Raw genomic sequence first — 24,471 nt, 5'->3', positions numbered from 1 at the left:
GCTTCAGCCGCACACCCCGCGCTTGCGCTTCCCCGCATCGCGTGACTGTCTCACGTCGGTCTAATACCTTTCACGCGCTAGCACTGAGTCACAACTCTTCACCGAGGCGACGCCTGCCTAAGTTCGTATGACAGATCTATCGACCCTATAGTACAGGATTCGCACTCTATCCCATCATTACCACATCCTCACGCAGTCCATGCCACCCCGCCTCCATCTGCTGCAGCCCCCGCATCACATTCGCCATGCCCTGCTTCTTCGCCAGCTTCATAAATACAACCTTCACAAAACCGCGATCAATCGAGTCAACGCACTCGCTGGCAATTACGCCTACAGGCCAAAGTAGCCCTGCCATAATCCCCTCAAGTGTGCACACTCGCGCAAGTTGATCTAGAGCTGCGCGCACGTGTATCTGAATCGCATGCGCAACACTTTCTGGTGGATAGAAAGTGCGTAGCATGAAGATCTGTGCTGCAAGCTGGTATACCTTAGCAGCGGCCTGCATTGCGAGATCTTGCGGCGTCGCAGAGTGTGTTGCCTCTTCGGGGACGTCCCAGGACGCAATCTCGAGCTCGAGTAAACTTGCGCGGCAGGTCAGATCCGGGGTCATCGCAGAGCCAAAGTTGGAGTCGTTGCAAAGAATGCATAATCGCACGATGAGTGGCCATAGTGTCTCAGCAAGACCAAGTAGCGGATCAAGACCGTCGTCGGACAACGCGTCATTGCTGGAAGTCGCGCCGAAGGATTGTCGGATGCGTGAGTATGTAGCCAGAAACCGGTGCAGTTGCAGAGAGCTGTCGACTAACTTATCTTTCTGTGACAGCGAACATATGACGTCAAAGTACTGAAAAACCCGGAATAAAAACAGCGTCTCCTTGGACACTCGAAATCCCTTGCCGGTAAGACTCTGTAGCCGGATAATAACGTAATTAAGAAACGCGGTGATGATCCTATACGCGTCATTAAGATGAATGATGATCGAATCTATATACCCGCCTTGTACAATCTCATAGTACACGAGAATGAGAATTGATAAAAGTAGCATATTTTGCGTGGTCTCGTCTTCCAGTGTCGTTGGTAGTGTCTCAATTAGTGAAACAAGCTGCTCCAGAGCATCGGTATGGTACGTGAGGTCCTTCTTGTCGCGTTCAACTCCGAGCACATATGATCTATGCGCGGACGCAAGTGCGCAGAGTGCTGATACCAATAGATCGGTCATAGAGGTACGATCACTTCCCCGCGGCAGTAGCAAGGACAAAATCAGCCGCCGAAACGGTGGTTCACGTTTGGTATACGCAATTACGGATGCGATTGTCGATGTGAAATAATACAGGAGCTCGTTTTTATCACGGGAGTAATTGAGTACTGAGAACGGGTCGAAGGCGTCAAGGCCGTCGACAGGTACGAGCGTGAGCAGCGAGGATACTTCCTCGGACCACTGTGCTTCGGCAGTAGTTGCCGTCAGTGTTGAGCCGTTTGGTTCGTGGGATGGCACGGCAACGGCGGAAGAAAAAGAGGAGATTGAAGGGACGGGCATAGTAGACGTTGCAACGACGGCTTTGGGGTATACAACACCGTCGTTTTCAAATGCAGACGAATCGCTCGAACACTCGTCGTCACTACACGCGGCAGTGCTATCTGCGGTCGAGCTAGCAGGCGGTGATTTCAGCTCATTAACAAACACGGCCGCCGAGAAGGTAGCTCTTGGGGTCAACGAAATAGCTGGTGCGATAGGTCGTACTGCTGGCGGACGCCGCAATGCGACCGCAGCGGGGGAAGTCGTCGGTAGTATGTTGGACGGGTATACGCATACCCAGTGCCGATCGGTACAACTCTTGCATGTAGGTTTTTCGCCTTGGCATTTTTTTCGCCGTTGTCGACTACTCATACCTTCAGCATTCACTTAAAGACCACCAATGAAGAGAACATACCACTGCAGACATCCTAGCCTACTCCTCTTGAGCCCGATGCGCCGCCGCTTTCCGGGTGGCTGACCTAGCGCTTGTTGTTGCTCCTCGCGAGATTGTTCAAGCTGCGCGTTAACGGAGGGAGAGGCGGAGGTGTCATGGTATATGAGCGGTGGTGCGGAGTCGATGCCGGGATGCGGGTCGGCGGGAGCGCGGTCAACGACGGCCATGCCAGTTTGTCGAAGGAGCGGAAGAGTGTCTGTGGAAGAAGGGGCGTCAAAAAGTCGACGAAAGTAATGCCTATTTCGTGGCCGAGAAATATGGAGGAGTGTATATCTCGGACTTATACTCCCGAGAAGACGTCGCGTCGCGTACAGGGCTACAGAAGTTTGTGAACGTGGGGAAGCACGAACAGGCCGGGCCCGTCCCCGGATTCACGATGCCGCAGCCCTAACCCCTCTCCACTTTGTGACTAAGAATTCACAAACTCTGTTAAGCGCGTCCAAGCGCCGTGCGGCGCAGTTCGCTCCCGGTTTCCCCCACACTTTTAATCCGCCAGACTGCCCGCTCTTCCCTGACTCGCTCCCCACCGCCAACATGGCGCTCAGTTCACCGTCAGCAGCGCCATCCCCGTGGACAGCACCACAATCGCATTTTGTCTCTGCTGCTGCTGATAGCCTCCCTCACCTGCCCGACGTCGAAGACCTCGTCCCCGCCGCACACGCGCTCACCGACATCTACCCCTCCGGTGCCATCTCGGCACATCAAGCCGCGCGCTGGGCCGCCCTACGCGACTGCTTCCGCGCACTATACGACCGGCCTATATCCTTTGTTGCACGCACGCCCGGACGAGTAAATCTTATCGGCGAACACATCGACTACTCATGGTTCCCAGTGCTGCCGATGGCGATGCCACAGGATGTACTCGTCGCTGTCGCGATAGTACCCGACACCGACCCCGCCGCTGATGAGCGGATTGTGCTGTCTAACGTGCAGTCGGCGCTATACCCTACCCGCGTCTTCAACACACGCGACTTCTTCGACCCGGTATCCAACCTCCCCGTCGCTGCACCGTCTTCCGACAACACACCGGAGATAGACTGGTCATCCTACTTCCTTACTGGCCTACGGGGCGCGCTCACCTTTTCTAAACTTTGCATCTCATCCTCGACTACCTTCATGGCGCTTCCGACAATGCGCATTCTAGTCGACGGCGAAATCCCGGCGCCAGGCTTGTCCGCCTCCTCGGCGCTCGTCTGCGCAACACTCCTCGCGATGCTGACAGCTATCCACGTGCCGCTCGTGGAGAAATCGTTCTTATTCAACTCTGCTGCAATGTCGGAGCGCGCGTTGGGGATGAATTCTGGGGGTATGGATCAGGCAGCGTTTGTATATGGCCTGCGCGACCACGCAATGTTGGTCGATTTCCGACCACTAGTATCCGCGCGACCTGTGCGGGTAGTACTCGACCACGACGACACGGAATCGCCGAATCTGTGCTTCGTGCTGGCAAACACGCTCGTCCGCGTGGCTAATCGCGCGGAGACGGGCCCGGACTTATTCAACGTACGCGTTGTCGAAGCTACCCTCGCCGCAGAAATCCTCGCACGGAGGTACAACGTCGGCCGGCTGGAGATACGCGATGGTTTCGGCGGCACGTTACGCGGGTTTTACGATAAGGTGTGTCAGAGCGAAGGATGGAGCATGGGAAATCAAGCGAGCGAGGAACATGCGGTGCGGGAGGTTGTACGACGTATTCGAGAGATGTTTGATAGAGAGGCCTATACGCTTGAGGAAACGGCGGAGATGTTGGGGATAAGCGTGCAGGATATGGTGAGCCAGTACATGACTCGATTTCCAAGTATGTTCCCCTGCCTTGTCTACTATCCGACTACTAACAGTCCAGTTCGCGCAAAGAAACTCAACCTCCGCGACCGTGCAGTCCACGTCATTGAAGAACAACTGCGCGCCAAAGCATTCTCCGCGCTTTTCGCCTCTGCATTCGCTGCATATCGAAACCATACACTCGCCACCGCAGCCCCGTACTTCGATGCGCTAGGTTCGCTAATGAACGCGTCTCACGACAGCCTCGCACGGCTATTCGAATGCTCGTGTCCCGAAGCCGACGCGTTGACTAAAATCGCGCGCACGCACGGGGCCGCTGGAAGTCGTATGACAGGCATTGGGTGGGGTGGGTTTACCATCTCGATTGTACAGGCGGACAGGGTTGAGGAGGTAATTAGCGCACTGCGGACTGAGTTTTATGACAAATGGTATCCGGAGCTCACAAGTGAGGAAATCGGGCGCGCGGTGTTCCAGATTGAGCCTGCGAACGGTACGGTGTTGGTGCCGATGGAAAACTTCAAGTGCGGATAGTGGTCCGGATCGATGGTGTATACTGTACATTTAACTATCATATTCACATAGACTTCGTCGGCGATACTATAAACACAAATACAAATCACCAGGGCTACTCTGGCTGTTTACCGTATCCATACGGATTCATGGTAGTCCAGTGCCAAAGATCACGGCAAGCGTCCTCAATGCTCAGTGTGACGGCCCAATTGAGCTCTTTGTTTGCGCGAGTAGCTTTTGCGGTGAGGTTGAGCACGTCTCCTGCGCGTCGGCCGACGATGTCGTAGGGGATGGTTTTCCCCGTGGCGGCCTCGAACGCGTGGATGATCTGGAACACGGTAGAGCCCTTCCCCGACCCGAGATTCCACTCCCGCATGTACCCCTCCCCCGGGACAGTGCTAGCGACAGAGTCTAGCTTTGCCAGCGCAGCGAGGTGACCCTTGGCAAGATCCACCACATGCAGGTAATCCCGCAGCGGCGTCCCGTCCGGGCTGCCAACATAGTCGTCGCCGAATACTTGCAGTCGCGCGCGACGACCGATCGCGACCTGCGCGATGTATGGCAGCAGGTTGTTCGGCACGCCAAGCGGGTCCTCGCCGATGCGGCCAGAGGGGTGAGCACCGATGGGGTTGAAGTAGCGCAAAATCGCGACTTTAAGGTTCGAGTCGGCTGTGGCGGCGTCGCGGAGGATGTCTTCGATTATTAGTTTCGTGTGGCCGTACGGCGAGGTCGCACCAGTTGGACATTCCTCGGGGATGGGGATCATATTCTCGAACCGCGTCACGTCGCCGTACACGGTGGCGGAAGAGGAGAAAACGATCTTGGGCACCGCGTGCTTCGCCATCGTCTTCAGCAATGCAATCGAGCCGCCGACGTTGCTATCATAATACTCCAGCGGCAATTTAGTAGACTCGCCGACCGCCTTGAGTCCGGCGAAGTGCAACACCGCGTCGATATCGTATTTTGCAAAAACCGCATCCAGTGCCTCTTTGTCGCGTAAGTCGATGGCGTAGAACGGCACGTCGCAGCCTGCGAGCTCGCCGACGCGACGCACGGCCTCCTCGGAGGAATTGCACAGGTTGTCGACCACGACGACTTTGTAGCCGGCGAGCAGCAACTCGAGAGCTGTATGCGAGCCGATGTATCCCGCGCCGCCGGCGACGAGGACGTACTTCTCAGTTGGTGCCATGGTGTGTGGAGTGGATGCGAGGAGGAGATATGGCGCTGTGGAGACAGGCGCTGTGATGCTATATGTGGCGCGGGGCTGTGCTCGAAGCAGTCGTCTGAGCCTTATGCGAGTAAGTCCACGGTGTTCTGCGGACAGAAACAACGACGCAGCGCGCAAGAGAGGTCAATTGGCTGCGTCTGGCGGGAAATGCGTGCTTATCGACGACGGTGCTGGCTGCCTGCTGCCGATCCTGAATGAGGTGATGGCAGGAGTGTGGGGGGGCGCGCGCTGGGAGCGAACCAAAGAACCGCGAATATTTTCATACACAAGCGTTTCAATCTCATCGCTCGGACTCACGCCGTGCGCCCGCGCCGCGCCTCGTTTGGCGCGTCGGCGACACGTCGACCACACACGCCGTGATCTCCAGAGGAAGTGTGTGGCTCATGGGCGGTGAAGATGTTCTTGTTCTACGTTGTATATCAAATCCAGAGTGCGTTCACGGCTTATCTCTAAGTGGGCGTCCCGTCCGCGTGCTCAGATAACCGGCCGGCGTGCCCAAAGTTACGCGCTCCGCCCGGCTCCCGGGTAAAACGCCCTAACCCGCAGCGCACGGCGAAGGCCACGCAGTGCATCCCCACAACAAGAGCTCACCACAGCAGCAAATCAGTGTGGATATGTCCGACTTCGACTTCAGCAACAACTCCCACCGGCGGTACAACCCGCTCACGGACGAGTGGATCCTTGTGTCCCCCCACCGTGCGCAGCGACCGTGGCTCGGTCAACAAGAGCCACCCAGCGCGCCGTCGCTGCCCGACTATGATCCAGCATGCTACCTATGTCCATCCAACACCCGTGCCACCGGAGAACGGAACCCTGCGTACGATACAACGTTTGTGTTTGTGAACGACTACTCCGCCGTGAAGACAGATCAGCCAGATTACTATCCCCCGACTGTCACTGACGCCGCTGACGACACAGCAAAACTACGTGCACGACTGCTGAAGGTGCAAGGCGCGCGAGGGTCATGCTTCGTGCTCTGCTTCTCCCCGAAACATAACCTCACACTGCCGCTCATGTCCCCTGCGGAAATCGAAGCCGTCGTCGCGACATGGACGGCGCTGTATCAGCAGCTCCAGCGCGAGACGAAGTTTCGATTTGTGCAGATTTTCGAGAACAAAGGCGCGTCGATGGGGTGCTCCAATCCGCATCCACAGTACGTTTCTTCCTCGTGACAGTGATGTCGGTGCCTAAGGCTAACGAGAGAAGCTGTCAAGCGTGGTGCACCGACGCGATACCCTCAGAGCCAGCACAGGAGCTCATCAGCTTGCGCAATTACGCCGCAACCAACCACGCGTGCTTACTGTGCGACTACCTCTCACTCGAGCTTACCGACCCGGCGCGGGTGGTGCTGTCCAACTCGTCCTTCGTGGTCCTGGTCCCGTTCTGGGCAATTTGGCCGTTCGAGACGTTGGTCCTCGCACGAGAGCACAGACCGTCCCTCAACGAGTTCACGGCAGCCGAGAAGACCGACCTCGCCGACGTCATTCGCCGGCTTACGATCAAGTACGACAATCTCTTCAGCACCTCATTTCCGTACTCAATGGGTCTGCACCAGGCGCCTATCCACTCAGAACACGACGACGAGGTCACGTTGAGCCACTTCCACATGCACTACTACCCGCCGCTGCTGCGTAGTGCGACAGTGCGGAAGTTCCTAGTGGGCTATGAGATGCTGGGGGAGGCGCAGCGGGATTTGACGCCGGAGCAGGCTGCCGAGCGGATACGGGCGGCGGCAGAGGTGCATTATTCTGTCCAGCCGTGAGTGTGCTGGACTTGTGCGCGAAGCCTTAAGCAGGGTGTATGTAGATAGCAGTGCGCTGAACAAGATGCGCGACCACTTCGTACGCGAGGGTTCTAACCCCTGCACCTGTTGGTACAGCGGAGCCCCGGACCAGGCGGCGGTCCGTACCCCACACTTCCCGCGCTCCCGCCGCCGCTGGAATCCTCACCCGGCCCGAGCATCCGCTCTCCGCACCCGCCTCGTCTTCTGCCTAAAGCGCGCGCAAAACGCGGGGAGAAACCACGTTGTGATGTGTGCAAACGTGTACCACGGCTAAGTGGTGTCCCGCAGTCGCTTCCACGGATCTGTGATTTCCCGGCTGCTCATCGCTGTACCCCGCCATGGCTTCTTCTTCCTCAGCGTGCTCTTATATAAATGCTGATACCCAGACGCCCCGAAGACGACATACCGTGTCAGGCACTGGAATGACTGCGTCCTCGCCCCTCAAAGTCATCGTCGTCGGCGCCGGCCTCGGCGGCCTCGCCTGCGCTATCGCCATCGCCCGTAAGGGCATCCACGTCGTCCTCCTCGAACAGGCCCATATCCTCGGCGAAGTTGGCGCAGATAAGTTGCCTGCCGCCATCCATGCCGCATGCTCGCGCTGACACCTCACACGCATCCAGATCCCGCCAAATAGCACGTCCATCCTCCGGAATCTCGGGCTATTCGACAAGTTCCAGGACGTGATCGTGTGGCCACAGTCGGTCTTCGTCCGGCGCTACTCGGACGGACAGGTGCTCGGCACGACGCCGCTGAACCCCTACCTCACACAACGCTACGGCTCGCCGTACTGGTTCATCCACCGCGCCGACTACCACCGCATCCTGCACGATGCGGCCGTGGAGAACGGCGTTGACATCCACATCAACAGCCGCGTCGTCTCCGTCGACGAGACTGCACCGTCCGCCACTCTCGCCACCGGCGAGGTGTTTGAAGCCGACCTTGTGATCACGGCAGACGGCATTCGTTCCCGGATCCGCGACCAACTCTTCCCCGAGCTCAACGACGACGTCTACGTTGCCTCAAACGTCTCCGCCTACCGCGCATGCGTCTCCGGCGAACGCATGCAGAGCGACCCGGAGCTCCGCGATTTACTCGACGACCCCGGCGCGACGTCGTGGATCGGACCGGGCCGGCACATCATGGCGTACCCTATCCGCGACAAGAGCATCTACAACCTGGTGATGCTCTACCCCGGCGACACTGCGCCGGGAATATGGAACAGCAGGGGCGATATCGCAGAGATGCGCGCAGAGTATAAAGGATGGGATCCGAAGCTGACAAAGGTTATCAGCATGATTGAGGATTGCTTGACGTGGAAGATATGCTACGTGCGCGAGCTTCCAACCTGGGTGAGTGCCTCCGGAAAGGTCGTTCTTCTCGGTGACGCGGCGCACGCGACGGTGCCATTCCTTGCCCAAGGCGCGGCCATGGCGCTGGAAGACGGCGTCACGCTCGCCGAATGCCTTGACCGCGCGCACAGCAAAGCCGACATCCCGAAGCTCATGCATCTATACGAAAAGATCCGCAAAGCGCGCTGCACGCGCGTGCAGCTGGGCTCCATGCAGAACGGCGACGTGTGGCATCTTGCAGACGGGCCCGAGCAGCAAAATCGGGATAGCCTTATGGCGGCCGAAGAGGCCAAGCGTGTGGAAGGGGCAAAGGTCGAGCGCAAGATTCCAGAGCCGTCGATGGAGATCCCGTCGTATAACCTTAAGAACCCGTTGTTCTGGTCCGACGACGAGTTCCAGCCCTGGCTGTTCGGTCACGATGCTGTAAAGACCGCAGACCTGTATTTGACTCAAGCAGGATATTAATTGTTCACTATCGCAATGCATACATTCCACACAATATCACATGTCGTAAGCACTCATCCATGCCCCCAAGTCACGACTGAACATATCCTTCTGGCTCTGGCTCGGAAAGTCGACAGGGTCACGGTAGAATATGTCGTCGATAGCACACTCGGCAGCTTGTCCGGTCAGAAGGTCTTTGTGGCCGTCGATGAAGCCGTGGAATGCGCGCATGATCGTGCTCATTGGCGTGAGCTGGTCTTTTGGGATCAGAGTCCACAGCGACGCCGGGGCGAGGTTAGTCGAGACGAGCGCGGGACAGATGCAGTTGACGGTGATCTTCTCGCGCTTGAGCACCGGCGCCACGGATCGCGCAAATCCAATGAGCTTGGCTATTAGCAGAGCACGATACACCAACAACAATGACATACCCCGTGCTTCGCGGCGGCGTACTCCGGGTTCGACGAGAATGGATACAATCCCGCGCTGGAGCTCGTTATCACGATAGCACCACCGGACTTGTCGGGATTCCGTCGCATGTAGAACAGCGCCAAACGGAAGCTCATGATCGGGGCTAGCAGATCGACCTCGAGAGTCTTGAAATTCAGCGCTTCCGGCTCCTCTGCCTCGAAGTCGGCGTACACGGCATCTTTGTCGTCAATCCCGGCGTTCGCGGCGACGAAGTCGAGGCGGCCGAAGCGGGTAAAGACAGACTTGAAGAGCGCGAGCTGGGAAGTCCACGAAGAGACGTCAGTTTCGACGAAGGACGCCTTTGGACCAAGAGTGGACGCGGCGGCGGCGCCGGCGGTGGCGTTGATGTCCGCGAGCACAACGGTCCAAGATTGGGCGATAAGAGAGGTGCTCAGGGCGAGGCCGATGCCGGAGGAGGCGCCAGTGACGATGGCAACTTTGTTGGTCGGAGGAACGGTCATCGCGGCAGCGTGCATGTGCGATGCGAAGATGACACCGCCATGATGGTGATCTTATAGCGCGTCGGCGTGTTTAGGGGTTGCCGCAGAGGGAAAGCTGGGGAAGTTGGAAGCGACACGTTTGACTGAGCCGCAGACGCGTCTTTACCCCACACTCTATATCCCCCCACCCCGCCTTGCTCCTTTCTCATACCTATTACCAAATACCCAACCGCCGGCAAGTCTATACACCCGCAACGCCCTCTTCATCGACATCGCCAGCCCCGCCGCCACTCGTGCCAGCGTCAATACCGCAATCCCACTCCTCGGCAGCCGAGAATGGAGTAAGCCATAGGCCGCGCGCCACATTCAGTGCGGCTCAGACATAATAGCGGCAAGTAACTTAAAACGGAGGTATGAGCAGGAAGATAAATTTATTCAAGAAAGTGCAATCCACATCTTTAATGCGCATAGTATACGCACAACAGCAGTCTACTCAAGGTTTTGCTTTGAGCGGGTCTCGAAGAGCTGCAGAGCAGTTTCGGCTGCCTTAACGCCGGAGAGAGCCATGGCGCCGAAGGTGGGCCCCATGCGATTAGCGCCGTCGACTTCGGACAGTTCCATGCCGCCGACGATGAGGCCGGGGATAATCTCGCGGGTACGCTTGACAATTGCGTCCTCTGCGGACTTCATGTCGAGGCCGCGCATGCCACCGAGTTTTTCGATAGCGTTCATGGAGACAAGACGTTTGACGGAGAAAGCACCGAAGGGACCGTCGTGGCCGGTGGTGGAAATGACGAGCGGAGCGTTGATGGTGTTCGGGTCCATGCAGGACTGGTCGTCGTGGTGCATGGAGACGAGGGTCCAGTTAGTGACGACACCAGCAATGCGGAGAACGCCGGACTGGGGATCAACACGGGTAATCAAGTCCTCGACAGTGGTTGCATTGAAGAGTTTGACATTAGGGAAGGCCAGAACTTTGGATAGCAAGGTGGAAGTGAAGAGCGCGGCATGCTTGACGACGACATAAGTATCTTCATCTTCGTAAGGAACCCCGATCTGGTCCAAAAATTTCTCGGCAGGACGACGAAGAATCATGGCAGAAAACAACTGGCCACCAAGCCAAGCGCCACCACCCGGAGCGACACCAGCCTCGATGATGGCGATCTTAAGATCAGGACGAGCCGACGCGAGGACGAAGGCAGTGGAAAGGCCGCAGCTTCCGGCGCCGACGATAACGACATCGGACTCGGCGTACTTGTCGAGATCGGCAAAGTAACGCGACGTCATGGCACGAGAGACGGTGGACTCACGGATATGAGCAAAGGTGAAGTCTTCCCATTTGAAGCCATCGTCAATTGGGCCAGTGACGGCGGCGACTTTAGAGGCGACAGAGTCAGACACGACGGGATCCTGCAGGATCCGAACAGAAGGAGGAGGGGGGGCCATTGTGGTTTGATTGTTGGTGGGAGCCTAGAGGCTGATTAGTAAATCGGCCAAGGGTTGTGACACGATTACCTGTGGATAGAAAATGCATGTCCTTTCGCAGGTATTAACCTGATCAAGTTCGCGCCGTATAATCTCAGAACGGTCCGTGTTCCAAGAGGAACACGGACCGAACACCGGCCATGCAAATCATAACGAGCAGAACTAAGAAGTCGATGCATAGACCATCCTCAGGAGAGGAACCGTACGATCTGGAGGGGGTCAGCGGCTCTTTAACGGGTGAGAGAAGATGAAGACGAACCAGAGAGAAGTGTGGACGTGGATGAGACGCGGTGGACACTTAGCGAGCGGCGTGGGAAAGAGCTGAATTTATAGAGATCGGCAGTGAGAATTCAAGCAGACGGGGATCGGAAGATGGACAAGAGTGGGGGACGGTGGGGAACGGAGCAATAAGAGCCGGAAGACGGCTAAGCAAGCATGCACCGCCAAGGATCACGAATATGTGTGACTGATGGTGCAAGTGGGCGACCAGCTTTGAGGCTTCGAGCACACACCAGTCTGCTGTGGCACCGCCGCAGGATCGCGAATGGTAGCAAGGGCCTTTGTCACAGAAGGGATTGAAGACGGCAGAAGTGAGAAATTGGCTGCTGGGCGGCAGCCTTCCACCTTTGGAAATGGCTTGTGTCGCTGAACGGGTGGCTCTGGCAGCGACCATGGCCGGAGGGGGGCTCAGCGGCTACAGTGCCTCGCTAGGGAGAGCGAGTCGGGCGACGGTCGGTGAATGCTACAGTGGCCAAAGTGGCTTCGTTGCTGTGAAATATCGCGAGATGGCAGGTGTAATTGAAGCAACTAGAAAGACAAGGCCCCGACACACCTGAAGGTTCATGGCGTGCGGCGGGCTGCAAGTATAGACATCATGTGATGCTGCTGGGCAGGCACGAAGGACGCGAGTGAAAGCGCGCGATTGAGAGGGAACGGCGACAGAACCCCAGCCGGTTCGGCGCGTGAGAGCCGGGCGCGGGTGCAGCCGAACACGCGCGAGAGGGAAGGCAGACCGGCGTGCAGCAGAGCGCACGACAACGGAAGACCAGACGCGACGGGCGTAGCGGAGAGCAGCTGCGATCAGGAGAGATTGCAAGTCAGACACGGGAACAAAGCGTGGCCAGGGAGACTCATCAGAAAGCCGGCGGTGGCTTGGACGGAAATGGAGTGCACGACGGCAACGCCGACGGAGACATTTACGTCCTCGAGGACGACCAGCCAGAACTGGATATTGGGAAGGTGTTCGACCACGTCGGCGATGCGCGGTGACGATGGCGACCTTGCTGGTAGCAGGGGCGGTCATCGTCGCAGCGTGCGTGTGCGATGCGAGGGCGACGCCGTCACGGTGAGGGTCTTATAATAATACTATGGGTGTGTTTTGTGGTTGCTACAGAGGGAAAACTAGGAACGTTGGCAGTATGGTTTAGAGCAAAGAACACTTCATTAATCCAACACTCCGCTTCTCCACACCCTGCCTTGCTCGTTCTGCTGCAGTCACCAAATCTATCACTCTATATAACCAAAACGCCAGCCAATCTATGCTTCCACAAACTGCGCCTTCATCCCCACCGCCAGCCCTGCCGCCATCCGCTCCAGCGTCAGCGCAGCAATCAACGCAGCCCCAACGCCACTCCCGTCCTCCGCAGCGACAATCTTGATCGGATAGTCTTCGACTCGCAAGCAATCCGGCCAATCGAAGATCTCCTTCAGTGCCTGCGCGCCGCGCGCCTGAAAGTGCGGGTACTTATGGAACACGGACCCGTCTGCGCCGGCGTGGCATGCGACGATGTGATTCTTACGTGCCAGCGCGGCGATGCCGCATGCAGAGAGACGGGCGGACCGTGTACCGATGAGTTCGGCGAGACGGCGGATTAAGTGCCGCTCCGGCTCGGTTGTCCTGATGGCCAACGTGGACGCGAATATGTCTTCCGTGTTAGCAAGGTTGTCGTAGGGATCGTTCTCGATCTGCGCTAGAACAGACGTGTCGATGGCGTATACCGTGCGAAGGGCGGCTACGTCCTGACCGATGAAAATGGCGCCCTGGCCGTGTAGATCATTAAGCGCAAGACGGAAGATCTCGCCAAGGTAGAGCCCGGCAATCATCTTCTCAAACGCTTGCTGATTCGGCCGCGGCGAGTCGTTGTCGATCTGAATATCGTACGGCGTCCGTGGAAGAATAACGTGCTCGTTGTCAAACGCGCCCCACTCGCAGTTGATCGCCATAGGCGTGTCGTCTGGAAGATCCACCAGCCCTTTAAGCTTAGGAATATTGCCGACTGTCTCGAAATACGCCGCGTTGCAGCCTGTTCCAAAGATCACGCCGATCTGGGTCTCAGGGTCAACGTAGTTCGAGGCAACCATCGTACCGGTAGTGTCATTGATCAACGCGGTAACCTTGATCGGCACACTCTTTTTCTCTAGCGCTGCTTCCAGCATCGGCTGCACATTATGGCCTTCGACGCCGTCAATGTCAAACCCCTTCGTCCACCGCTGCAGGGTGCCGTTGTCGATCGCGGTCTGCGTGCAAGGATACGAGAACGTGAACCCGAGCGCAAGCTGCTTCGGCGCCGCGCCGTCGACATGATGGTGCTCCTTGATAAACGACTGCAGGCAGTCCGCGATGTAGTCCCACAGCTGCTCGGATGAACCCGTCTTCATTTCCGGCGGCATATGGTATTTGCACTGAATGATCTCAAAGTCACGCGCACCGTTCAGGGTGACCTCGACGACGCGAAGGTTGGTACCGCCCATGTCGAGCGCAAGGTATGAGCCCTGTTCTCTGCCACTTGGCATGGTCATGACCCACGCGGGGATCATGGGCTGCAACGGTTAGCAAGTGATCATGACAACAATGGATCAGGAACGTACAATGCTGCCACCGGTCTCAGAGAGCCCCTTTTCCAGCTCGCGGACGAAGTGCTCGGTGATGGCCTTGAGCGTGGTACTATCAACCACAAAAAGATTCTCCAGGTATTTGATCTCAGCTGTGAGATCTACCGCAGCTACCACGGATGGCGCGGCAGGGGCGTTGTCCTTCACGGCAAGTGCGGGCGTACCGACAGCAGGGACAAGCATGGCGACGACAACGACGTGACTCAGCTGAGCAGACGAGAGGGATATTATAGGCGGCGATATTGCGAACGCAAACCGGGAGAGCCGAAGGGGGAGTTCAAGGGGCACGGAGAGCGGCAGTGGAGAAGTGCGAGGCGTGGCTTCAACTTTGGCTCTGCTCTGAGCGAATTCCGCTCATTTTGCGCCACTGCACTCGCCAACCGCCGCTACAAGTCAGCACTGGCGCACGGTCAACAGAACTGTTCGAGAATCTTCACAAGTTTTGCTCCGAAGCGGCACGACAGAACATGTCTGCAGAGCCGCAGTACATCTACTTCTTCTGGCCGCGCCGCACGCACTGTGACGCGTCCAGACGCGGAGGTTGAAGTCAGGTGATCTTCTCAGGGGTTCAGGGGCTAACATTTTCGGCGCGGTTCTAAAATAAGGGGGCTGCTCTGTGAGATCCAGGTTGGAGTCCCAGTTGGAAGTACGGCTGCTAGCTATGGAGATATCAAAGCAATGCATTGACAGTTCGATCGCGTTTAAGGACAAGCTAAAACCTACTTAAGCGAGAAAAGTTAAATTAAGATGACTTGACTTCCGTCTCTAGTGCACGAGACATGCGTGCGTTATTTGGCAGAGTACATAGTATGGCCATGTTAGCAGTGTCGGCAAGGGAGAGCCAAGACTACGGGGTTCGCTAACTAGTTTCTTAGGCTTGCTTAGCTAGAGTTTTGTCGTATAATGTTCATCGGAGAAGAGAGTGGAAAAATTGAACCTGAATGCAAGTGCTGACCTGCTAATTCATTACTACAGCACTTCTAGTCTGAAGTCTGGACTCTCAATTCCGCCAGCGTTGGCATTGTCAACATTGAAAGTTGCATGGCAGCTAATGTCTTTGGTCAATACATTCATGCGCTATGTCAGCTAGCAAGCTTATACGACTCAGGCTGGAATCAAAACCATAGCTGCGGCTGTCAAGTGCGGTCTAGCAGTACGCTATCACTACATAAGACCGGAAGTTATTGACAGCTTCAACCTCTGATTTAGTTCACTAATTAATTAACTGTTCGCACCAACTGTATGCTCTATCGCACTAGCTAACAACTTATTTTAGTTCACTAATTTTAGTCGACTGAACCTCGCTGCCTCCGTTGCTTCACTGCGCTAGTTATTGACAAGTCACTAATCAAGTCGCTAATTTAGTCAACTGAAATAGTTATCTACGTCGCTCTAGAGCTTCAACTATCGACTTCAGCGACAAATTTGGTCCACTACTTTGAGTTAACTGAATGCCATGGTCTACTCTACCTTACTACACTAAGTGCAGTTACCAGTGACTACTATAGGTCTCTGATTCAGCAAGTCAAGTCAGGAATCTACGCCATTTGACTGCGCTAGCGTACAGCCCTGATTTAGTTAACTGAATTCTTACAACCACCAAACTTTCTCCCCGTGTCTGCATTAGCCTGAGCCAGCATATTGTAAAGATACGCCAGAAGTTGTAGATTATTCTGCGGCGAATCAATCTGCTTAGGCAAGTCACTAATCCTCTAGTAGAATGTCCATCTCATGCAGTTTTTTTGTAGAGAGTTCCCACGTGCGTCTATCAGCCATTCCGGCAGCATATTGGAACACTATCGTCCTCGCCAGGTTGAGATAAATCTGCAACTACAAATGTACCCGACCGTAGTAGTAGCTGAAATTCATTCCCCAGCTCTGCGCAATTCACTACTGTTCAGGGCCGCTGTTGTAAAAGTGGACAAGGCAGAACTTTAGAGAATTTCCATAAATCCTATCTCGAATAATACTCATTTCTTTTTTGCGCAATTGATGTGCTGCACGGACGGGAAGTGCCTGGATAGCCATCAACGCTTGAACACGTGTGTTGGGATGAAACACAATACACTTGAAGCCGGCAAAACACATGGTGGTGACTGCATTCGCGCTGCATTCCTGGTGGGAGACAAACATAAGTTGACATAACTGACACTACTACTGAACCATCAGCAATCAAGTCCTTTAAACTGCATCCGACGAGTTCTGATCAAGTGCGCAGTTTGAGCTCACTAATTTCTTCAGTGATCAAAGTTTTACTCCTCATTGTTCAGGCCCTAAAATCAGAGAAGATCGAGTCACTAAGATTAGTAAACTCTATCCATAACACCACTCTATTAAGTGACAGCATTAGAGAGTCACCAAATTTAGTGAACCTCAACAGTAGTCTCGACTTACTGAATTGTAAGCCTCAGCAGTAGCATTCATTGACTCGGCAGATTTGGCGACAGATAAATTTAGGTAATATCTTCACACCAACGTGAAGTATCACCAGTACGCACAACACTAAACGGACATGATAGCCAATTTTCCTCACAAGCCGCTAGTAAATTTGATACCAAAATCTACTTACTTCAGCAACGAGCCCATACGGCTAACAGCTCAAACAATTCTTAGACACACAACACACCTGGAGAATTCTAGTCCTCATTTCTCATCTCCATCGCCTCTCGTTCTCGCTCTTGTTCCATCTCCTGCACCTGCAAACGGTTGAGCACGCGAATGCTCTGAATGAAACGTCTCGTGCGTTTGCCATTGATATACATAGGCACTGCAGTGAGGCAACAAAAGACATTCAAACACGCCAACGTAATAAACGTTTTCTTCACGCCTTGATTATTGATCCAATCCGTAATAAAATATAGCAAAATGTAAATCAAGACTGACTTGAAAATACCAAAGGCAATCAGAGATTCGGCTGCTAGAGTCCTGTGTGCATCAATGACATACGATATATATGCGGTATTCCCAAAGCACGCGGCGGCACTATTCATACCAAAAAAGAAGACCGGGCCAAACCAATGGACATGTTTGATCACAGACAAGCCGTATCCGATCAGGGACATGACACCTAAAACCAACAAAGCAATGATAAGAACCAGTCTGAACTCAGGCTCAAAAACTCCCCGATTCAAAAGCGCCATGTTCTTGCTGAAATAATCTGACAATCGGCCGGCAATGAGGAATGCAATAAATGTCCACACAATCGGAGACACGTACAGAACTCCGAGTTCAATAGTACTGAAGTTGTATGGATCCTCTCCCATTACCTGTGCTACGCTATTGCTAAGTAAGACTGAATAGCAAATCGACATGGTATATCCAAACGACGCGAATAGTACGGTGGGAAAGAGCAACACAACAAATGGTCTTGTCAATGAATCCCAAAAGGAAATTCCAAGAGTAACTCCGTTAAAAATTCTTAGTTGTCCGATATATGATTTCTCGTGGGAAGGAGATGGGTTCCTAGAGGTCGCTGCAGGCGGAATTTCCGCATGCAAGACATTGCCTTTCTCCTCTTGATTCATGTTGTCGGCAACATCTTCCGGCAGGCTGATGTCGTCGCCTTGAAGACTTCGAACGTAATGTGTTTCGGGAGCCAGAAAGAATATAAGTCCGAAAACGACTATGCTGCAAATAGCCAGAATCCAAAAAGCCCATCTCCATCCTAGGCGAACAACAATGAATGCGCAGATCACTATAGCGGATTAGTATAAAGCACAGCCACAGAGGAATAATGATTTTACACATACGCGGAGATATGTTTGTGGCAATCAGCTGGCTCATGTTCCACATGGACGAGTAGAAACCTCTTTCGTGAAGGAAAAAGAGATCACCAATAACTCCAGCAACAACAGCCTCAGGAGGTCCATTCGAAATACCCATCACAGCTCTGGCACCTAGCATACTGCCGTAAGAGTTGGCCTTTGCGCCCCAAACTGAAGTCACAGCCTCAAGTAAGATAGACATGAGAATCAGCGGCCGCTTGCCAACTATGGGAATAAGCGATCCAGCGATCCACAATGCTGGGGCACCCATGATCATAACGATACTTCCAAATTGAACAACTTTCGTTAGACTCATGCTGAATTCAACTTCAAGATCAAGATAGGCAGAGCTGAGCATTGGACCTGCACATGTAGATATTGAGCTACCGCAACAGAGCGCGATGAAACACAAATTCTTTTTGAGAAGTGACCAGTTTAACGGATCATTTGGATCATCAGACGGCTGTGGGACAAGGATCACTTGAGGATTTCGAGGATCGACCTTCAGACGAGATGTTTCGACACCTTCGGGCTCCTTCTCCTCAAGTAGCGTTGTACCAAATACGTGTTGATGTTCCTTAGTGTTCAAAATTCCGAGTCCCATTTTGATGACGACCTTTGTAGGTGTGTGACGATGCGGGAATGTGCGATGTTGACCTCGGAAAGGGCTGGCATTATGCAGACCAATTTATGCGAAATAGATCAGTTCGTATATGAATTCAGAAAAGACTTCGGTCTGAGAGGCGGTCTCACATCAGACTCACAAACGGGTGAAATGCGGAGGAGGGGGCAGCATGCGAAGCTCAACAGCTAGACTAAGCGATGAAATGCGGGGATTATTCACCCCTCTAGACTCAAGCGCACTTCGCCCCCTCCTCCGCATCAGCGACATTAAACCTTCGGTAGCGTTCGCTCTTGGACTGAATACAGTCACCAAATCTCCTACTGAGACGTATTATAGATTTTTTTCAAAAAAGTTGCACAAAATTAATATTTCTCATTGGATATGTAAGAATCCCAGGTGACCGAAGCACATTTTAGCATTACTCAAATTCTATACTGTTCGTCAGAGTGCCTATGCCTGAGATAGACACACTCACATGATCTCCATTATTCAGAAACGCTTGCGGCTTCATGAATAGTCCCACACCTCCAGGAGTTCCAGTCATAATTAACGAACCTTTCTGTAAGGTCTGTCCGCGACTGCAGAATTCTATCACTCGCCTAACGCCGAAACAAAGATCTTCGGTATTAGCCGACTGTCGCAGGTCCCCGTTAACGAAGGTGCTCAGCTGCTGTTTGGAAGCATCTCCTAAGATAGATGTCGATACAATGCAAGGCCCTAGAGGGGCGTACTTGTCGAACGATTTGCTGAACGTCCACTGCGGAACCACGCCTGCTTTGCCTGGATCCATCTGCCAATCACGCGCTGAGATATCATTGCCGACAGTATACCCTGCCACGTAGTCTAGAGCATCTTCGCTGGAGACATTTTTGGCATCTCGTCCAATCACAATTGTCAGTTCGCCCTCGTAATCACATTGACTTTGAGCAATCTTTGGAATTGGAATAGACGCCCCAAATTCGGCGACTGCTGGACCGGGCTTGGTGAATATCGTAGGACACTCGGGCAACTTCAGACCGGATTCCAAGACTAGCAATGTGTTAGTTCTAACAGATCAACTTTTTACAAGGTCAACATACTGTGAGTCTTATAATTAAGGCCAATGCAACGAATAACTGGGACGTCTTCTGGTACTAATGGTCCCAACAGTACGCTCACGATATCTCTCTCGCCAGTCGGCAAGGCCGACAGAGGATCCGTTCCGTCCAGCACTTCAACCTCAAGTTGTCCAGCGAGAGCGAGATGGCCTATGTCGGCGGTCACATCTTCGATCACTGGATCTCCATACTTGACTTTGCCGTCCTTGCTCGAAACGTATCGCACTAGGCGCTTCCATGCGACAAGCGGAGCCATGTTCATTGGCGCTCCATTTTTCCAAAACTCGAGGCATTTGTGTCTTATATTGTTGATTGCATCTCCCGATTCAGCGGCCTAAGCAGTGGCGGAGTGAGCTAGAGCGCTAAGCGGGGTAGAGAAGGATATACAATTACCCCGCACGAACAATTTGTAGAGGGGAGCAAGTATTGGAATCCGCCGCTTATTGGCCCATATACCATCGAGCGGAAAAAACTTAGCAGATGACATCTGCTGGTACTCGAGCAGGCGGGCCTATCAATCTGGTTGTATCTGGTCGGTTAATCACAGCAGATATGCGCAATACGATCACTGAACTGCAATTTTTTGAATGCTTAACACAGCAGTTGTAAAGACTAAAGTATGCAAATATAATCAACTATCATGCCGAAACTTTGGCATTCAGAGTCCTATTTTCGGCCACTTCGTCCATAAGAGCACTTGTATCCAACTTCCCCTTCGCTGCATTTTCATATCCGCTCCATTCTGCCAGCATGACCGTGCAAACTTGGACCATAGCAGACATACTGCGGAGACTGCATCCCATATCCAGCGCAGCTTTGATATGACTTCTGGCTTGCCTAGTAGCCCCCATAGCTGTAATGGCAGCTGCAACGATAAACTGACCCTGAGCCTCTGTAAAGCCAGCAATGTTGTTTGCCCGAGACATGATATATCCAAATGTGACGGCGTTGAACGTGTACGCAATATCGGGAAAGTACATATCGACGAGCTCACTGACTTTGCTGTTGCCGACCGCGTTGTAAACCTTTTTGAAATGCGCTTTGCCATTGATTGATTCCTCATGGCCGAGCAGTACCGGGCGGCTTGGAGTCGGATTCGGAGAGATTCCACGTCCTTGAAGATATGCCGCAATACCCATCATCGATGGCACTATATTTGGGAGGCCAATAAAAGAGTACACAATGATTGCAGCTTCTCTAAACTTCATGTAACATGTAACACTTGATTCATCGTCAAGATCCTTTGTAGCGTCTTCAAACAGTCTCGGCACAGCATCGCCTCGACGCATTCCCAACAGCATCACCGACAGTGCAATAAACTCAAAGCCAGAGAAAAAGTCCGGGTCCGCAGATGATAGAGCTATGAGCGTATCGTTCATCCAATTTGCATCGTATGGCTTGGAGCCTGGAAGCAGATTAGTGGCCACGAATGTAGATTGGAAGTCCGTCATTGTAGTTAGCAGCAGAAGCAAGTTCGCGGACCCGCGTCCTCACGACATATACGGATGCTATTCATAACTCAACACCGCCGGAAGAGTTAACGTGAGGTTTATTCCTGTTGCGCCACGGGTTCACGTAAGAGGGGGATCATTCGTAGCTCCTGGCCCCTCTTAGACACCGTCCCGTGTCACACGCGGAGAGCCGCACAGAATTGCGGGGAAGCGGGGATCCACGTGGCCAATAGCAGCTTGCGGGGTAAGTATGCAGTAAACGCGCCGCAGAACTGAGCTACCCAACTCTTCCGGTCTCGGAGCTCCGCCGGAGTCTGGATTATTCATTCATGCGCCACGGCGCTCCATGTGCTGATCCTGTGGCTAGCAGAATCAAATTTGTTCCTGTCGGCGGCATGTCTCCATCCTGATTTAAGTTTGTGAGTTGCAGACTTGCTTCACAATCTATCAGCGATTGAAACTGCTAAACTGCTGTATTGGATCATTTATGGATCTGATATCCAACCAAGACAACTACTTTACAATGCAAAGTCCAGAATCAGGCCCTTCTTAAGATGCATCGCCGCCAGATTCTTGAGTTCCTCATGCGCAGGATCAAACGAGCTGTAGTAGAGCCTATCCTCGACGTTTTTAAATGAGGTAGCAGTGACGATGTTGAAGCCCCCATCTCTGCCTTCCTGGAACGGCAGTGCTTCGCCAGCACGCGATTCGAGAATGTACGGCTGTCCGTCCTTCAAAGCTCGGTCTTTGAGCGATTTGACCTTCTCGATGATCTCGGATCGGATAGTGGCATCCTCAATATAGTAGGCAACAATGTGTGTCGTGCTTGTGTCAGCGGTGATGCCCAATTTCTGTGCGACTTCCATTGTTGCTGCGTTCGGATGTCGTCTGCAGTAGATGGGATTGGTGTACAAATCTGTCTGGTATTCCTGGAGAGCTCTGCCCACAGCCATCTCGCGTCACTTCTCTTATAGTACAGACTTGTAGCGGTATAATTAACTTTCCAGTTAGCGGCCCGCAATTAGAGGGGTAGCACCTACAAGCTCCTCATGAGCCACATCCCCGCGCACGCTTAGCTCTGCCGTTCTCTACTCGAAATTTCTCGGAAATAGTTTTGTAGACCTTTGTGACCCGCACAATAACTGTCGCCCACGACAAGTTAGTAGATAATCCAACAGAATACAGTGATGAAACAGAAATGTAGAAGACTTACCGCCCCAAACCCATGTATCATCAAACATTTCCATCCAAAAGTCGCTGACGGCACTTGCCAATGACATATTTCCACTAAACAGATCTGCGATACTATCGTCAAAGCTTCCATCGAGCACACCAGCCTCGAACATCAGATTCCGGATTTCGATTAGTTTGTCACTCTCCCAGTGAGTGATGGTAGGAAACGTCTTGTGTATTTCCACAGAATGGATCCATCTAACCAGAAATAAAATGGTGTGATATGCATACATGGCATGCTGGGGACTCCAATGCACTGCCCCAAATCGCTTAAATACCATATATCCAGCTTGTATCGGCGTCCTCATATGGTCAACGCCTGCCTCAATGATGCTCTGCAGTAGACGCGTGTGCGAAAGTTTGACCACGAGATTTAAGTCAATATCCAACTCCAAGAGATTCAGGCATGCCTCCATATTAGGCTCAAATAACAGACCCTTCATTGAATTGTGAGCCATCAATATTCGAACTTGTAGAATCCCCATAATTGCATGTGAATTGTATGACAAAGGTGATCCTATGCAATGCTGAAGCAGCTGGGGACTTAACAAATTGCGATGGAAGCGCTTGATGATGCGCTCTATCATTTCAAATGAGAATGATCCAAATATATTGGGAGCAGAATTAACTTCGCTGGTTACCGAAACCTGGCTGGTCCACCGGTGAGCCTGTACGACATTGTTCACATGTATCATAACGCAGTGCAGCAAAATATAAATGGACAGTTGCGAAAGACCGAGTAAACTTTCGGGATCGGGCTCACTTTCTGATAAAATATTTGCCATCGTATTATGAAAAAGTTGCGGGCATGGGGATGACGTCACAGCTTGATGCCAATCGTCGTATGATGCTGCTTCCCAGCAATCATCACCTTCAGGTAATAGAAATTGCAGCGCCGCTAACTCGACTGGAATTTGGCGCCCATAAGCGATGCACATATCTGACATGAGCAGAAAATAAAACCAAAAGACGCGCTGATATGATTCGCGACAAATCCATTGCTTCCAATCTGAAGTTACTCGGGGTGAACTTCTAATGACTCCCATATCACAACACTATAACGTTTGTTTCTTAGCAGCCTATCGACTTCTGACGGTGTAATATCTATGATGGAGTGCATACCTTTGCAAAAAACACCAACTCATCAATTGCGTTTTGAACCAACGAGATTTCTCCGCTCCAAGCGTCGTAAGTGTTGCATATCAGTCTAGCCTGCATAATCCCAACAGCGTCATCCTCTAGCTTGATTTCCGAAGCAACCTGAACAACATTAGAGCCTTCGGTATCACAGGCAAAACAGTATGTGCATACCAAGCTAATGAAGAATCGGCACCAGTCTCTGAGCTTGCGAGCACGCTCACGTTCCAAACATCTCTGACTTCCAACAGAGCTCATTGCAAGGATCAACATACACTGTGAAATGGCATCTGTCCATCTTCCAGTCAAAATATCTCCTTCCTTCAGCGAATCAAGGTCAATGTTCCTCAAAATATCAAAGCTCGTGGCTGTGTGATGAACTATGGGAAGATACGTGTGTGGACCACTCAAAAATACTCTTAGCAGACGCTCGAATGAGTATATCTTCAGAGACTCGAGGCTTGCTCGTTTATCCTGCGGACATAGTTCAAATAAGATCCGAAAGAAATTAGCACGGCATGTGCTATCGAAATGGAGGCCAAGAAGCTTCGCGGGCTGTGCTTTGAAAGTACCTGAAGAGCTGTATTTGACTTGTAGCGGCTGCTGTTCGTCATCATCACCTTCTTGTTCAATTTCTGTATTGCGATATTGCACAGTAAGTGAAATTGCAGCATCACTAGCATTGCCTGCACTATCGAGTTGTTCTTCCACGGCAGTTATATGAGCCGTTCCAGAGGCAGGAGCAGACGCAAGTGAAGGGGTAGGCGCAAGCAACCCCCAGAAGTCTGGAGTGATTATCTCATCCAAACTTCG

The 24,471-nt window shown here is 53.0% G+C and overlaps 13 protein-coding genes across 13 annotated transcripts; 3 read left to right on the top strand and 10 right to left on the bottom strand.

Moving 5' to 3' along the window:
• Positions 1-5: 5 nt before the first annotated feature.
• Positions 6-2,299, bottom strand: V1518DRAFT_414261 (fungal-specific transcription factor domain-containing protein). The gene is made up of 2 exons (XM_066903523.1): positions 1,932-2,299; positions 6-1,880 (listed from the first exon to the last, which is right to left on the bottom strand). Exons 1-2 carry the CDS (start codon positions 2,135-2,137, stop codon positions 167-169), a joined length of 1,920 nt encoding a protein of 639 aa, XP_066760030.1. The 5' UTR covers positions 2,138-2,299; the 3' UTR covers positions 6-166.
• Positions 2,300-2,474: 175 nt separating this feature from the next.
• Positions 2,475-4,388, top strand: V1518DRAFT_414260 (ribosomal protein S5 domain 2-type protein). The gene is made up of 2 exons (XM_066903522.1): positions 2,475-3,768; positions 3,814-4,388. Exons 1-2 carry the CDS (start codon positions 2,505-2,507, stop codon positions 4,281-4,283), a joined length of 1,734 nt encoding a protein of 577 aa, XP_066760029.1. The 5' UTR covers positions 2,475-2,504; the 3' UTR covers positions 4,284-4,388.
• Positions 4,293-5,779, bottom strand: V1518DRAFT_414259 (uncharacterized protein). The gene has a single exon (XM_066903521.1). The coding sequence runs from the start codon at positions 5,449-5,451 to the stop codon at positions 4,378-4,380; it is 1,074 nt and encodes a 357-aa protein (XP_066760028.1). The 5' UTR covers positions 5,452-5,779; the 3' UTR covers positions 4,293-4,377.
• Positions 5,780-6,082: 303 nt separating this feature from the next.
• V1518DRAFT_414257 (galactose-1-phosphate uridyl transferase) lies at positions 6,083-7,425 on the top strand. The gene is made up of 2 exons (XM_066903520.1): positions 6,083-6,643; positions 6,697-7,425. Exons 1-2 carry the CDS (start codon positions 6,105-6,107, stop codon positions 7,250-7,252), a joined length of 1,095 nt encoding a protein of 364 aa, XP_066760027.1. The 5' UTR covers positions 6,083-6,104; the 3' UTR covers positions 7,253-7,425.
• On the top strand, positions 7,426-9,118 carry V1518DRAFT_414255 (3-hydroxybenzoate 6-hydroxylase-like protein). The gene is made up of 2 exons (XM_066903519.1): positions 7,426-7,834; positions 7,886-9,118. The coding sequence occupies exons 1-2, from the start codon at positions 7,612-7,614 to the stop codon at positions 9,085-9,087; spliced, it is 1,425 nt and encodes a 474-aa protein (XP_066760026.1). The 5' UTR covers positions 7,426-7,611; the 3' UTR covers positions 9,088-9,118.
• On the bottom strand, positions 9,026-10,405 carry V1518DRAFT_414253 (uncharacterized protein). The gene is made up of 2 exons (XM_066903518.1): positions 9,495-10,405; positions 9,026-9,450 (listed from the first exon to the last, which is right to left on the bottom strand). Exons 1-2 carry the CDS (start codon positions 10,008-10,010, stop codon positions 9,124-9,126), a joined length of 843 nt encoding a protein of 280 aa, XP_066760025.1. The 5' UTR covers positions 10,011-10,405; the 3' UTR covers positions 9,026-9,123.
• V1518DRAFT_414252 (Thiamine thiazole synthase) lies at positions 10,389-11,786 on the bottom strand. Its single transcript, XM_066903517.1, has one exon. It carries the CDS (start codon positions 11,418-11,420, stop codon positions 10,464-10,466), a length of 957 nt encoding a protein of 318 aa, XP_066760024.1. The 5' UTR covers positions 11,421-11,786; the 3' UTR covers positions 10,389-10,463.
• Positions 11,787-12,881: 1,095 nt separating this feature from the next.
• V1518DRAFT_414247 (hexokinase-domain-containing protein) lies at positions 12,882-14,801 on the bottom strand. The gene is made up of 2 exons (XM_066903516.1): positions 14,328-14,801; positions 12,882-14,279 (listed from the first exon to the last, which is right to left on the bottom strand). Exons 1-2 carry the CDS (start codon positions 14,532-14,534, stop codon positions 12,996-12,998), a joined length of 1,491 nt encoding a protein of 496 aa, XP_066760023.1. The 5' UTR covers positions 14,535-14,801; the 3' UTR covers positions 12,882-12,995.
• Positions 14,802-16,733: 1,932 nt separating this feature from the next.
• Positions 16,734-18,943, bottom strand: V1518DRAFT_414245 (MFS general substrate transporter). Its single transcript, XM_066903515.1, is given in 3 exon segments — positions 16,734-18,037; positions 18,078-18,085; positions 18,101-18,943. 3 exon segments carry the CDS (start codon positions 18,717-18,719, stop codon positions 16,988-16,990), a joined length of 1,677 nt encoding a protein of 558 aa, XP_066760022.1. The 5' UTR covers positions 18,720-18,943; the 3' UTR covers positions 16,734-16,987.
• Positions 18,944-19,095: 152 nt separating this feature from the next.
• Positions 19,096-20,411, bottom strand: V1518DRAFT_440929 (fumarylacetoacetate hydrolase domain-containing 2). The gene is made up of 2 exons (XM_066906422.1): positions 19,820-20,411; positions 19,096-19,769 (listed from the first exon to the last, which is right to left on the bottom strand). The coding sequence occupies exons 1-2, from the start codon at positions 20,097-20,099 to the stop codon at positions 19,159-19,161; spliced, it is 891 nt and encodes a 296-aa protein (XP_066760021.1). The 5' UTR covers positions 20,100-20,411; the 3' UTR covers positions 19,096-19,158.
• On the bottom strand, positions 20,326-21,547 carry V1518DRAFT_219292 (uncharacterized protein). The gene has a single exon (XM_066900938.1). It carries the CDS (start codon positions 21,286-21,288, stop codon positions 20,476-20,478), a length of 813 nt encoding a protein of 270 aa, XP_066760020.1. The 5' UTR covers positions 21,289-21,547; the 3' UTR covers positions 20,326-20,475.
• A 38-nt stretch (positions 21,548-21,585) lies between these two features.
• On the bottom strand, positions 21,586-22,154 carry V1518DRAFT_455048 (uncharacterized protein; the record flags this gene model as incomplete). Its single annotated transcript, XM_066906548.1, has 1 exon — positions 21,586-22,154. One exon carries the CDS (start codon positions 22,152-22,154, stop codon positions 21,807-21,809), a length of 348 nt encoding a protein of 115 aa, XP_066760019.1. The 3' UTR covers positions 21,586-21,806.
• On the bottom strand, positions 21,925-24,471 carry V1518DRAFT_219279 (uncharacterized protein; the record flags this gene model as incomplete). The annotated part of the gene is made up of 5 exons (XM_066900937.1): positions 21,925-22,227; positions 22,329-22,430; positions 22,502-23,576; positions 23,644-23,781; positions 23,833-24,471. Coding segments are annotated over 4 exons (1,947 nt in total), but the record flags the coding sequence as incomplete, so codon positions are not given.

Source organism: Limtongia smithiae (assembly GCF_038497785.1).
Source record: "Limtongia smithiae strain NRRL Y-17922 unplaced genomic scaffold V1518scaffold_4, whole genome shotgun sequence".
In the NCBI taxonomy this organism is placed as follows: Eukaryota; Fungi; Ascomycota; class Lipomycetes; order Lipomycetales; family Lipomycetaceae; genus Limtongia; species Limtongia smithiae.
The sequence above is the reverse complement of the archived record's forward strand: the minus strand, read 5'-3'. Positions and strand labels throughout refer to the sequence as shown.